This window comes from Lipotes vexillifer, unplaced genomic scaffold, assembly GCF_000442215.2.
Source record: "Lipotes vexillifer unplaced genomic scaffold, Lipotes_vexillifer_v1.1 scaffold112, whole genome shotgun sequence".
Classification (NCBI taxonomy): Eukaryota; Metazoa; Chordata; class Mammalia; order Artiodactyla; family Lipotidae; genus Lipotes; species Lipotes vexillifer.
The window spans coordinates 2,053,001-2,067,604 of NW_006776285.1; the positions used below are offsets into that span (position 1 = coordinate 2,053,001).

At 39.1% G+C, this 14,604-nt stretch overlaps 1 protein-coding gene across 1 annotated transcript in view; it reads left to right on the forward strand.

Moving 5' to 3' along the window:
* UTRN (utrophin) overlaps positions 1–14,604 on the forward strand; it is a 503,258-nt gene that overhangs the window by 130,153 nt on the left and 358,501 nt on the right. Inside the window, 5 exon segments of the mRNA XM_007450323.1 lie at positions 96–197; positions 3,879–3,986; positions 4,267–4,446; positions 6,762–6,931; positions 11,461–11,584. Coding sequence (XP_007450385.1) covers positions 96–197; positions 3,879–3,986; positions 4,267–4,446; positions 6,762–6,931; positions 11,461–11,584 — 684 coding nt within the window.

Sequence of the window (14,604 nt, forward strand, 5' to 3'; positions counted from 1 at the left end):
TAATACAGAACGATGGATGTCAAGAATTTCTTTAAGGATTGTGTTAATTACCTCTTAAGGCTTTGTTGACAAAGGATGGTTTCTTCCTTTTCTAGAAACTTGGTGAACGTTGGACAGCCGTGTGCCGATGGACTGAAGAACGTTGGAACAGGTTACAGGAAATCAACATTCTGTGGCAGGAATTACTGGAAGAACAGGTATGAAGCTGTTATCCATAATGGGCAAAATAAGTGGTGAAAAGTAAACCCATCATTATTTATGGCGTTAGAATAAAGTCTTGTTTATTTTTCTTCAAAAGGAAAATTTACAAATAATTATTTATTATGTTAAAAGTCAGCTTTGTATCCATTTTATCATGCAGTTTATTCATAGAGATTGCATTATATATTAGCTCCATTGTAATAATAATTTGACTTTGTTCATTACTGAGAATGTTAGTATTTAGATATGCTACTTTTAGGATTTGCTTGACATAATTTTTACTGCATTTGTGTTGGGTAATGTATTTGAACTTGTAACCATACAGCCTAGCATATGGTTTTTGCTCAGTACATAATGATAAATGAATCCATTCAATACTTTGTGAACTTTAAACCACAAGAATTTTTTGTGATTTTTAATCAGGATAACTACTGAAATTAATAAGAAAATATTATTTAGCAACACCATTGATTGAACACTTAGTTAATTTTTTTCCACTAAGGATTAACATAGAAAATGAACCTTTGGTACAAAGCTGCCACTTTGTTTTCAGTCTGAGTGGTGGCCCTTTGCCCATCTTCATCCTTCCAGAAAAGCAACCGTAAAAACAGAATACAGATAAGCAAGACTTTTCTTCAAAGTGCCAAAGAATTGTGGTGTAGAAAATAAGCAGTTACTCTGTTCCCACTTCTCAGTGTCCATTGTGAGTCTTTTAAATGCATTTCATTTCCATCCACAAAAAGCGACTGAATTCTTTTCACGGAATAAAAACAGATGCATGATGTTTTGTGATTTACTAAATATGGTGGCAGAGAGAACATCTTAAAAAGCAGGTTGCAAAATTTGTCCCAGTGAAGTTGTAAGTTACTGCTATCTGCCCCCAAGACCAGAATTGTCCTATTAAGAATCACATAATGGACCTGATTCTGATTTCTGAAATATTTACATTTCGCTTTACAAAGATTTAAATTTACTTAGTCTCTTTTATTCAGGCCAATGAGTCACGCAGAATAATTAAAATTTTACTTCATTAATGATTGTGGGAGACATTGATGGCTAGGGAACCACTGTGTTACTCATCTAAGTAAAATAATTTAAAATTTGGAAAGAATCAAAATTTGGTAATTAAAAGTATTTAAAAATAGGGAGTGGCTGGGATTTTGGCCATTTATTACCTTAGGTTTAAAAATGACCTTTGAATGGCCTTCTGTTAGTGATATGGAAGGAGAAATCATGTTAAAATGTAGAACTGAAGCCAACATTGGTACTTAATTGATAATTTGCTGTTAAAGAGAATGAGACCAATCAACTGTGTCTGAATTAGAAAATCTTTCAAAGGATTATTGTTCACTCAGTTGCAGAGGCTTTAAGATAGAAATGGGCTCTGAGAATTAGTTCAGAATTTCTGCAGCATAAGCCAAGTGTGGCAAGCAAGGTATTCTGTGATTGACTTTAACCTACCTTTCCAAACTTAACTTTCCCTCAGTCCTTCCATGTACCCAGTGCTCAAATCCTGAATTCCCAGTTTGTAGCCCATTCCTAGACTGTCAAGGCCACGAGAGTAGTGCTGGTTCTTTTTCACTTCTCTGTTCCCAATGCATATGGTGCATCATAGGTTGCTTATGGGTTTTGTTGTATTGTTTTCATGTTTTTGGAAGAGCGAACTGGTTTTCTAGCCTCTGATTTTAAGTGTGGCATCTTCCTCGGAATGCCTTTTTACCCATCTCTTTAAGTTCTCCCCACCTGTTACCAACCCTTCCGAGTCCGGCTCCTACAAGGGCCCTCTTGCCCAGTGATGCTTGAGCCAATAGAATGAAACCTAGTTTGGTTCAGAAGTAAAGGAAAGTTTTATTCTTTTTATTTTTAAATTTTATTTATTTTTGGCTGTGTTGGGTCTTCGTTGCTGCATGCAGGCTTTCTCTAGTTGCAGCGAGCGGGGGCTACTCTTTGTTGCAGTGCACAGGCTTCTCATTGCAGTGGCTTCTCTTGTTGCGGAGCACGGGCTCTAGGCACGCAGGCTTCAGTAGTTATGGCATGTGGGCTCCATAGTTGTGGCTCGCGGGCTCTAGAGCGCAGCCTCAGTAGTTGTGGCACACGGGCTTAGCTGCTCCGCGTCATGTGGGGTCTTCCCGGACCAGGGCTCGAACCCGTGTTCCCTGCATTGGCAGGCGGATTCTTGACCACTGCACCACCAGGGAAGTCCGAAAGTTTTATTCTTCGAGGAAAGAATGGAGAGGAGTGAGCTTGCGCTGTAGAGTCCGTGCTCTCCCCAGCAATCATCGGCGGGGCTTCTTTAGAGGGTTCTTCTTGGCGGGGAGGGGGTGGAGTTCTCGTGGGTCTGGTGCAGGTGTGTTGCTCATGGCTCCAGATTACAGTGCTGGGCGCAGCCTCTCTGCACATGGCCTGCTGCCACCATCTTGGACTGAGGTGTCATGCCCAGCACTTCTGCACACCAGCTGCTGAGCTGAGATGTTGGGCATGGTGGATCTCCTCTGGGAACCAATCCACCTTGTTAGGTGCAAGGACTCTGCACACGGCCCCCTACAGGCAAGTGAAACTAGACTAAGCACAAAAGAGGAGGTTAGAACTTATCACCTATATTCCGCCTTATTTTTCCCGGTACCCCAGTGGGCTTTGCTGGTGACATATCCATCTAGGACCATGAAGTCACCTATAAACTCCCTCCCCCTCCCCACTGTTTCAGAACTGTAAGCAATCTCTTTGTGGTGTCTGCACTTTCTAACTGGTGGCACAGTTATTTTTGTGCGTATCTTATCACTCTTACTACATTGAGGACAGGATCCATGTTTGTCTTGTATTTTCTAATCTTTGTCCTTTTTTTGGTGGAATATAAAGGCAGAGGATGGTTGTTAAATAAACTGATAAATAAAACAACTAGAGAAAGAGTTGATTCCAAACACAGAACCAAGAATTTCCCCCCTCAACTCTATAGAAAAAGGTTTCTGTGGTAAATACTACATTTTGGGAAAAATTATCCCAATGCAGCCATTTTTGTTGTTTTTACTCCTCCTTCATGTTTATCTCCCTACCTTACTAAATATCTTCTGCCTAAAAGACATGCATCACTGGCCAGTGAAGTTTAAAGATCTTTATATTGACTTTGGAGTATCCTCAGACTTTGTCCTCTAGTCATAATTGCTGTCAAATCTGGAGCATTAGTGTGGTTGTCCTGCAAGATGCGTGAAAAAACCATTGGCTTCGGGGTGTGGGTCTTTGATCTGTCTCTGAAGTTAGCAAGCCAAGAGATCTTGGACATATAATTTGGCTTCTCTCTGTTTCTTCCCTAAAATGAGGGGCTGAGACAAGAAAATCTCTGACCTTCCCTCTGCATCTAGAGAGTTATAAAGTGATTCTTTTGGAGACTTGGATAGTTGGATTTAGCCCTTTAGACCCACCTACTTCCCTGAGAATTAGGTTTAGTTATCCAGGAGTGGGGCTAATTTCAGGTCGATCTGTTGCAAATCTGAGAAGGGTAATATCTTAAAGAAAGATGCCTTCCTGGGTCATTTATGCCTCAGGCTTAGGTGTTTGAAGTCCTTCTTATCCCAGATGTGGATAAGCCTCTAGTAACATAAAAATTGGAGATTCTAGAACTTGATTGAATTGAATTACCAAATGATTCCCTAAATATTTCTAACTTTTATTATTATTTGTAGTGCTTGTTGAAAGCATGGTTAACTGAAAAAGGAGAGGCTTTAAATAAAGTCCAGACGAGCAACTTCAAAGACCAAAAGGAACTAAGTGTCAGTGTTCGACGACTGGCTGTAAGTGATGTCATTGTCAGCATCTGTCTTGTAAGCCTGTGGTATCTTACTGTTTTATATCAACGGTTAATACAATTTAGTGAATAGACTCATCGCCTAACTCTGGAATGCTGCCATGTAATGATCTAGAACCAGGAGTCTTATGTTTTAGCTTTAGGGAATTAATTGCAAGGCAGGTGAATTTTATAATAAAATATACATGTTTACATTTCCTGACTGGGGAACAGGAAGATAAAGTCCTGTTAAAAGGGAGTCATCTAATAAGTATCTGAAATACTAGATTTTGAAGGAAGACATGGAAATGAAGCGTCAAGCATTGGATCAGCTGAGTGAGATTGGCCAGGATGTGGGTCAGTTACTTGATAACCCTAAGGCATCCAAGAAGATCAACAGTGACTCAGAGGAACTGACTCAGAGATGGGATTCCTTGGTTCAGAGACTAGAAGATTCCTCCAACCAGGTATCTTTTGCTTTGGGTAATGTGTTGTGCCATCAAGTGGAAATTATACGTTCAGGTTTGTTTTAGTTTTTGTGAAATAAAAGTAGTAGCTAAACTAAAAAGTTGGTTTCTTATACCTGGTTTACTATAAAATTGAAAAATTGACATGTGAATATCTTCTTTAGTGTTCTAAAGTAAATTTTAGTAGACCTTCAGAAAACTTACTGATGTCCAGTCATTCGACCCATAGTAACTGATAACACTTAGACATGAATCCATTAAATGATCTTTAAATCTTAAATAATCTTATTAATTTAAAGAATATTTTAACAAGTTGAACAAAATTAACACTTTGGTTTGTACATGAATGTTCATAGCAGCATTATTCATAATAACCACAAAGTGAAACAACTGATAATATCCATCAATAGATGGATGGATAAACAAAATGTGGTATATCCATGCAAGTATTAGGCAATAATAAAATGAAGTACTGATACATGATACAACATGGATGAACCCTGAAAACACTGTGCTGAGTAAAAGTAGCCAGTCACAAGATTAATGCACTATAATTCTATCTATATGAAGTATCCGGAACAGGCAAATCCAGAGAGACAGGTAGATTAGTGGTTGCCAGGGGCCAAGAGGGAGAGAAAGATGGGCAGTGACTGTTTTGGGCACAGGGTTTCTTTTTTTCTTTTTTTTGTTCTCTGAAGATAATATAATTTATTTAGATATCAATAAAGGAAGGAGATTTAGGAACCACACTTATAAAGAACCAAGAAGTAAAAGAAGAAATCAAAAGGACAATTAGAAAATTATTTGAGATTAATAAAAACAAAACCAAAACATACCGAAACTCATGAATGCAGTGAAAGTAGTGTTCAGAATGAAACTGATAGCTTTACATGCCTATGTTAAAAAAGAAGATCTTATGTCAACATCCTAAACTTCTCCATTAAGAACTAGAAAAAAGAGTAAATTAAACCAAGTAGAAGAAAGAGAATAGCAAATATTAGAGTACAAATATCTAACGAAGAGAATAGAAAAAAAATTGAGAAATTAAATAAGACCAAAATTTGATTCATTGGAAAAATGAACAAAATTGACAAAACTTTAGCCACACCAACTAAGCACAAAAGAGAGGACTCACATTTCTCAAATCAGAAACATGAGATGATATCACTACCAACCTTATTGGAATAAAATCATTGTCATCATCACCATCATCTTTTACATATTTTTCCAGAAAGTAGAGGTGGGGAGGACGTTTCCCAAATAATTATAGGAAATGTGTATTCTCCTATGCCAAAACAAAGATATCACAAGAAAAGAAAATTTTGTATAAATATCTCTTATGAGCATAGATGTGAAAATTCCCAAGTAAATACTAGAAAATCAAATCCAATAACATATAAAAAGAATAATATGTTGTGACCAAGTGGGAGTTATCCCTAGAAGGGAAGATTGAAATATCAATCAACACATTACACCATATCAATAGAAGAAAAGCCAAAAACATGTGATCATCTAAATAGATATAAAAAAGGCATTTGACAGAATTCAACACCCTTTTATGATAAAAACATACACCAAACTGGAAATAGATGGGAGCTTTCTCAACCTAATAAAGAGCTTCTACATAAAAACCAAAGACCAACATCACACTCAGTGATGAAAGACTGAATACTTTCTCCCTCATGTAAGGAACAGGACAAAGATGTCCTTGTACTAGAGTTTCTAGACAGGATGATTAGGCATTAAAAAGAAATAAAACTCATGTGAATTGGAAAAAGATAAAACTATCTCTGTACTCACATGATATAACCTTTTATGTAGAAAATCCTAAGGAATCCACACACACACACACACACACATACATTAGACTGATAAACATGCAACGAGCTTGCAGGATACAAGATCAGTATATACATTTGAATATATTGCTGTACGTTATTGATAAGTAGTCGTTCCTGAGGTCTGGAGCAGGGGTGTGCAAACTACAGGCCTTGTGGACTAAATCTAATCAGCTCCTTGTATTTGTGAATAAAGTTTTATTGGAACACAGTCATGCCCATTAACTTATCAATACATATCGTCTATGGCTTTTTTCCTGCCACAATAACAGAGTTGAGTAATTTTGACAGAGACTTTAGGGTTTCGTTTTGAAATGATAAAACTATTCTGGAATTAGAAAGTGGGCATGGTTGCACAACTCTGAATATATTAATAACCATTGGACCGTACATTTCCAAGGGGAGAATTTTATGGCATATGAATTATATCCAATAAAGCTGTTATAAAACATTAAAACTGGATGATTTTTATTTCAGGTGACTCAGGCTGTTGCAAAGCTGGGAATGTCCCAGATTCCTCAGAAGGATCTTTTGGAGACGGTTCGCCTAAGAGAACAAGTAACTACAAAAAGGTCTAAGCAAGAGCTGCCTCCTCCTCCTCCCCCAAAGAAGAGACAGATCCCTGTGGATTTGGAAACTAAGAAAAGGTGAGAACAGATAGAGACCATTTTCCAAACCCAATCCCGCACATAATGTATTTTGTACTCAGAACTTATTCTGTACTGATCACTAATCATATGCAAATTTAGACATAATTATTGTAATGGAAATTCAACTACTGAACCACTCACTACCTCTGAGTCTTCTGAATATTTCACTTTACACTGCTAAGCATCTAAATCATCTGGATGATTTTATTTATCTTGGGTTCAACTGGGAGAACTGTGTGACAGAACCCTTCTTCCTTTCCCATGTTACCTTGGGTGGATATGATTGTCCATGATCCCTCATTTATTCTTTCTTTCTCTATCACAGTTCCTACAGTTTTGATTTAGATCCATCTCCTTATTCTTTGTGACTCTCCTTCCTCTTCTCACCTTTAAAAAAAACCTTACCTCAGGGAAGTAATTCATTTTTAGTCTCCTTTTCCCCCTTCTTTCTTTTTTCATGTCTTCTTTCTTTGTTAATTCCTTTGTCATATTTATTAACAGATTCTTCGTGTTTGGCTTTAAAATCCATCTTTGGTAAAATATCTTTTCATTTCTGACTCAGAAGAAACTCAGGATCCTTATAGGAGGAATAACCATGGCTGGCGTATAGTGAGCTTTTACTAGTGTCAGATCCTCTGTAGAGCTCTCCTGTGGGCGAGGTACTGTTCCTCACAGGCACTGGAGCAGGTAGTCTCAGAGCAGCCCGTCTCAGAGCAGCCCTTGAGTAGTGCTATCAAATGGGCTGTTATTTTTGCCTGAATAAAAATGATATGATTTCCCCAGTTCAGCTTTTGTTAGACAAAGCAGGATTGTAATTTTATCTGATGACTTTCATTTTGATAATAAGGCTGTGTTCCTGCCTCCTAAGAGCATCTCCTTGCAGGACCCCTGGACCTCTGAGTTGCAAGCAGCGGCTGTAGAACTTTTACTTCTGGAGCCAAGGTAGCAGATGAGGGAGATGCTTCTGATGTTGATATCACCATAGACCTTTCATTTCCTGAGTGTTTATATTCTGTCAGTGTATCTGGCAGGGTGTCTCTCCAGCGCTGACTATGTGCATTTGGAAGCCGGGAAGATTGTAAAAGACTAGGGCGCATAAATAGGTTCTGGTACCTCTGACTCACAGGTTTAGTCCTACAAGACTGCTTTCTCTTCCTCCTCCCCTGCCCCAGACCAGATGCCAGTTACAAGCCCAGGTTACCTGTGTTTCTTACCGACTGGCTACAGGTTGGAGGTTTCCACGACCTCCTCCTTGGACTTTAGACGCTAGTCGCAAATCCAGGTTGTTACCTATATTCGGACCAACTGGTTATAATTCAGAGGTTTCTAACACCACCTCCTCTGGTTCAGTTAATTTGCTAGAGCAGCTTATAGAACTCAGAGAAACATTTTACTTAATAGATTATCTGTTTATTATAAAAAGAATGCCACCCAGGAACAGTCAGACTGAAGAGATGCACAGGGCAAGTGGGGAAAGGGTGCGGAGCTCCCATGCCCTCTCCAGGTGCCCCACTCTCTCTGAATATCCATGTGTTCACCAACCTGAAGCTCTGTGAACCCCATCCTTTTGGGTTTTTAGGGAGGCTTCATTACATAGTCATGATTGATTAAATCATTGACCTTTGGCGATTGATTCAACCTCCATCCCCTCTCCTCTCCCCTGAGGTCAGGGGGGTGAGACCGAAAGTTCCAACCCTCTAATCACAGGGTTGGGTCTCCTGACAACCAGCCCACCTTTTTAGGTGGGATCCAAAAGTCATCTCACTAACATAACAAATGACACCTTTGTTGCTCTCATCACTGGAAATTCCAAGGGTTTGGGGAACACTGTGCCAGAAATAGGGACAAAGACCAAATATACATTTCTTACTATAAATCACAATATCACAGTGCATAACTATAAAACCTTAAACACGACCATGTTATATAGGGTGAATTCTGCTGCAAGAAACAGAATACTGTACCCAAAGTGACTTAAACGATGAGGTCATTGATTATCTCACATTACAAGAAGTCCGGAGGTGGGGCAGTTTTAATGGGATGGTGTGGGTCAGCATCCTGACACCTTGTCTCTGCCCTCCTCAGCATGTTGGCTTTTCCCTTGTCTTCTCATGGTCCCAAGATGCTGCTGTAGCACTGGGCATAACATCCTTGTATAACCTGCTTTATAGGCAGGTAGAGCAGTTTTTCCTCATTTGTTTAGTTTAAAAATTTTTAATCAGGGAGAAAAACCTTTCCTGGAAGATATCAGCTAACTCCCGCACCCTGGTCTCACTGGCCAGGACTCAGTCACTTGCCCACAGCCTGGGTTCCTGGGAGGTTGAAACTGTCCTGCCTTTTCAGTCTCTATGGTTGTGTTCTGGGGTACTGGGGCAGCAAGGAAGAAGTGTGGGGAGGGAGGTATCTATTGGGTGGGCAACTAGTTGTGAATTCCACAGTCTTCTATCCATGATTTGATTGATGCAGAAATGCCTTCAGTTCATTCCTGGACAAATGGAGGCTTGAGTACATCCAGTTCATTATAGTAGACGGCAGTGAAGTTTCATTATTAGAAAGTTTGCCCAAAGTTTGCCCCTCTAAGTCTATTCATGTGTGCTAGTTTTGCATCTTGGAGTGATATAGAGCTACAAAGAGGGAACAGCAAAGAGGGAGCAAAGAGGGAGATATGGTACCTCTTCAGAATTTAAGGATAGGTTTCATATTCTAATTTACATTGTCCTAAAGTCTAAGTATTCTTAAGCATCCTAATGTGACATGGTTTCCAGATCCTTTAATGTTTTTAGTCTGGTGTGGAAACCACTATTAGCTTGTCTTAAATCCGAGCAGATGTGAACCTTGAATAACTGCTTAGCACAGCTTATAATACATGCCTCAAAAATGATGGTTAATTTCCCCTTCTCTTCTCCTGGTGCTACTAGTGGCTCTTTGTTTGTTTGTTTGTTTGTTATTTCAATCACCATAGGGACAGTCATTTCCTATAATCTAGATACATTTCTGTTAACATGACCTGAGATCACTGGGCCTCTAAGGCGTTCACACTGCGCTTGCTCATATTGAGGGCAGAGATGGAGTAAGTCTCCAAAAGGTCATTTAAAACATATGATCTTTGGTTTCTGCTCCTCTTCTCTGAAAGATTACACAGAAACCTCCTCTTAAGATGACAGGAGGCGTGTACCATTGTTTGAGTGATACTGTGACCCCTGGTTATTTACCTAGAGTGTCACAAAATCCCATTCAAAGTACAAGAAAAATTTATCTTGATGCAAAGACAAATATTCATAATTCACTAGAAACACTTTGAGCCAAGTTTCCCAAAAGAATCAGCAAGGACAACCTGTGCTTACCTGAAAGTCTCTGAAAATACCCAGATCTTGCTTTGAGAAACCCTGGGGCAAAGCCCTGGCTAAGAGAACAGACTCCTCAGCTTGAATTCTCTGAATATGTTAGCTTTGCTGCCTGGAGTAGTTATTTAAATCCTCTGCGAGCGCAATTCCTGCATCATTAGAAAGGATAATAATAGTGTATACTCACAGGGTTGTTGTGAGGATTCCTTGACTTAATAATGCACATAAACCATTTAGAGAAGGGCCTGGCATATGGCCAGCAACCAGTGACTGTTCCTCTTCTTGTTCCTCCTCACTGTGGTTTTGACCGACTTTCTCAGCACCTCTAAAGTCTGTCCCCTTTTCTCCTTTCCACTGTCATTTGGTTCGGCTTCCGATACTACCACAGCCTGTTCTCTGGACTTGCCTCTCTTTATTCTTTCTCCTCAGTGAACACAAAAGGGTAAATATAATCATGTCCGTCCCATGCTTTAAACCCCTCACTGGCTCTCAGCTGTCTTTTGGGTAAGGTCCAACTTCTTAAGCTATCCTGCAGGGCTTTCCAGTTACTGGTCCCTGTGGCTCTCTGCCACACTGTCAATTGTCCCCCCCTGACTAGTGCTTGCTATTCCAGCCACACCTAACTACTGATAGTGTGCAAAGTGTGTTCCTCCCTTTCTTTGTTCTCCTTTTATGTGGAAAACTCCCGAGCATAATGCTGTTGTTCCCCAGGAAGCCATTCCCTCCCCATTGGGTTAGGAGGCATCCTGTGAATTCCTGGGATTGTGTTGCTTTACCTTCATATTAAGAGCCCAGTCCAGTGCCTGGCATATAGGAGACTCAGTAATTACATGTAGAATTAAAGAAGGCGTTAACTTAGGAATGTCTGCACTTGTTCTTTTCTGCTGTTATCTAACCAAATCTGTTTTTCATGATCTGCAAAGGGTTTACGAAAGTATAAGTGGTTTCTTATAATGTTTAAAATTTTTATTTAATTATTTTCTTTATTCATTGACACTACGATTTTGTTCCTGTTTTTCATACTTTTAATTGTAAATGTATGATCTTATTTTGTATGGTTACTGTATTTCTGGGTTGCCTTTATTTTTGAGGAGTGCTTAAAAACACATGCCTCTTTCTGGAGCCAAGTGAAACAATAGAAGAAAATGACTGACATTTGGTAACATCTGAATCTCAAATCAGGTTTGATGCTATAAGTGCTGAGCTGTTGAACTGGATCTTGAAATCGAAGACTGCCATTCAGGCCAAAGAGATAAAAGAGTATAAGAAGATGCAAGAAACATCAGAAATGAAAAAGAAGTTGAAGGTAAAACATAAAACAAAAATATTGCAGTGAATAAAATATTTCATCAGGATGGATTTGCTGTTGGAATAAAGATGTGATGGGATCCAAAGTCTTCCAAAATGTAGCCGTAAGATACCTTTTAGAATGCTGTGGTACATTTTGTTGTTTTTCTGTTTTTTTTTTTTTTTTTTTTTTTTTTTTGCGGTATGTGGGCCTCTCACCGTTGTGGCCTCTCCCGTTGCGGAGCACAGGCTCCAGACGCACAGGCTCAGTGGCCATGTCTCATGGGCCTAGCCGCTTTGCGGCATGTGGGATCTTCCCGGACCGGGGAACAAACCCGTGTCCCCTGCATCGGCAGGCGGACTCTCAACCACTGTGCCACCAGGGAAGCCCTGTAGTACATTTTGAATCTATTCAAGCTGGCTGGCATCAGATCCCTGTGTGGAGGAGTTTTTTCTTTTTTATTTGAAGGATAGTTGATATACAATATTTTATTAGTTACAGGTGTACAACATCGTGATTCAATATTTTTATAGATTATACTCTATTTAAAGTTGTTATAAAATAATAGCTATACTTCCCTCTGCTGTCCAATGTATCCTTGTATCTTAAATCTTTTTTTTTTTTACATCTTTATTGGAATATAATTGCTTTACAATGGTGTGTTAGTTTCTGCTTTATAACAAAGTGAATCAGTTATCCATATACATATGTTCCCATATCTCTTCCCTCTTGCATCCCTAGGGAGGGTGCTCTCCCTCCCACCCTCCCTATCCCACCCCTCTAGGTGGTCACAAAGCACCGAGCTGATCTCTCTGTGCTACGCGGCTGCTTCCCACTAGCTATCTACCTTACGTTTGGTAGTGTATATATGTCCATGCCTCTCTCTCGCTTTGTCACAGCTTACCCTTCCCCCTCCCCATATCCTCAAGTCCATTCTCTAGTAGGTCTGTGTCTTTATTCCTGTCTTACCCCTAGGTTCTTCATGACATTTTTTTTTTCTTAAATTCCATATATATGTGTTAGCATACGGTATTTGTCTTTCTCTTTCTGACTTACTTCACTCTGTATGACAGACTCTAGGTCTATCCACCTCATTACAAATAGCTCAATTTCATTTCCTTCTATGGCTGAGTAATATTCCATTGTATATATGTGCCACATCTTTATCCATTCATCCGATGATGGACACTTAGGTTGTTTCCATCTCCGGGCTATTGTAAATAGAGCTGCAATGAACATTTTGGTACATGACTCTTTCTGAATTCTGGTTTCCTCAGGGTATATACCTAGTAGTGGGATTGCTGGGTCATATGGTAGTTCTATTTGTAGTTTTTTAAGGAACCTCCATACTGTTCTCCATAGTGGCTGAACCAATTCACATTCCCACCAGCAGTGCAAGAGTGTTCCCTTTTCTCTACACCCTCTCCAGCATTTATTGTTTCTACATTTTTTGATGATGGCCATTCTGACTGGTGTGAGATGATATCTCATTGTAGTTTTGATTTGCATTTCTCTAATGATTAATGATGTTGAGCATTCTTTCATGTGTTTGTTGGCAGTCTGTATATCTTCTTTGGAGAAATGTCTATTTAGGTCTTCTGCCCATTTTTGGATTGGGTTGTTTATTTTTTTGTTATTGAGCTGCATGAGCTGCCTGTAAATTTTAGAGATTAATCCTTTGTCAGTTGATTCATTTGCAAATATTTTCTCCCATTCTGAGGGCTGTCTTTTGGTCTTGTTTATGGTTTCCTTTGCTGTGCAAAAGCTTTGAAGTTTCATTAGGTCCCATTTGTTTATTTTTGTTTTTATCTCCATTACTCTAGGAGATGGGTCAAGAAGGATCTTGCTGTGATTTATGTCATAGAGTGTTCTGCCTATGTTTTCCTCTAAGAGTTTGATAGTTTCTGGCCTTACATTTAGGTCTTTAATCCATTTTGAGCTTATTTTTGTGTATGGTGTTAGGGAGTGATCTAATCTCATACTTTTACATGTACCTGTCCAGTTTTCCCAGCACCACTTATTGAAGAGGCTGTCCTTTCTCCACTGTACGTTCCTGCCACCTTTATCAAAGATAAGGTGACCATATGTGCATGGGTTTATCTCTGGGCTTTCTATCCTATTCCATTGATCTATCTTTCTGTTTTTGTGCCAGTACCATACTGTCTTGATTACTGTAGCTTTGTAGTATAGTCTGAAGTCAGGCAGCCTGATTCCTCCAGCTCCATTTTTTGTTCTCAAGATTGCTTTGGCTATTCGGGGTCTTTTGTGTTTCCATACAAATTGTGAAATTTTTTGTTCTAGTTCTGTGAAAAATGCCAGTGGTAGTTTGATAGGGATTGCATTGAATCTATAGATTGCTTTGGGAAGTAGAGTCATTTTCACAATGTTGATTCTTCCAATCCAAGAACATGGTATATCTCTCCATCTGTTTGTATCATCTTTAATTTCTTTCATCAGTGTCTTATAATTTTCTGCATACAGGTCTTTTGTCTCCTTAGGTAGGTTTATTCCTAGATATTTTATTCTTTTTGTTGCAATGGTAAATGGGAGTGTTTTCTTGATTTCACTTTCAGATGTTTCATCATTACTGTATAGGAATGCTAGAGATTTCTGTGCATTAATTTTGTATCCTGCTACTTTACTAAATTCATTGATTAGCTCTAGTAGTGTTCTGGTAGCATCTTTAGGATTCTCTATGTATAGTATCATGTTATCTGCAAACAGTGACAGCTTTACTTCTTCTTTTCCGATTTGGATTCCTTTTATTTCCTTTTCTTCTCTGATTGCTGTGGCTAAAACTTCCAAAACTATGTTGAATAATAGTGGTGAGAGTGGGCAACCTTGTCTTGTTCCTGACCTTAGTGGAAATGGTTTCAGTTTTTCACCATTGAGGACGATGTTGGCTGTGAGTTTGTCATATATGGCCTTTATTATGTAGAGGAAAGTTCCCTCTGTGCCTACTTTCTGCAGGGTTCTTATCATAAATGGGTGTTGAATTTTGTCAAAAGTTTTCTCTGCATCTATTGAGAAGATCATAT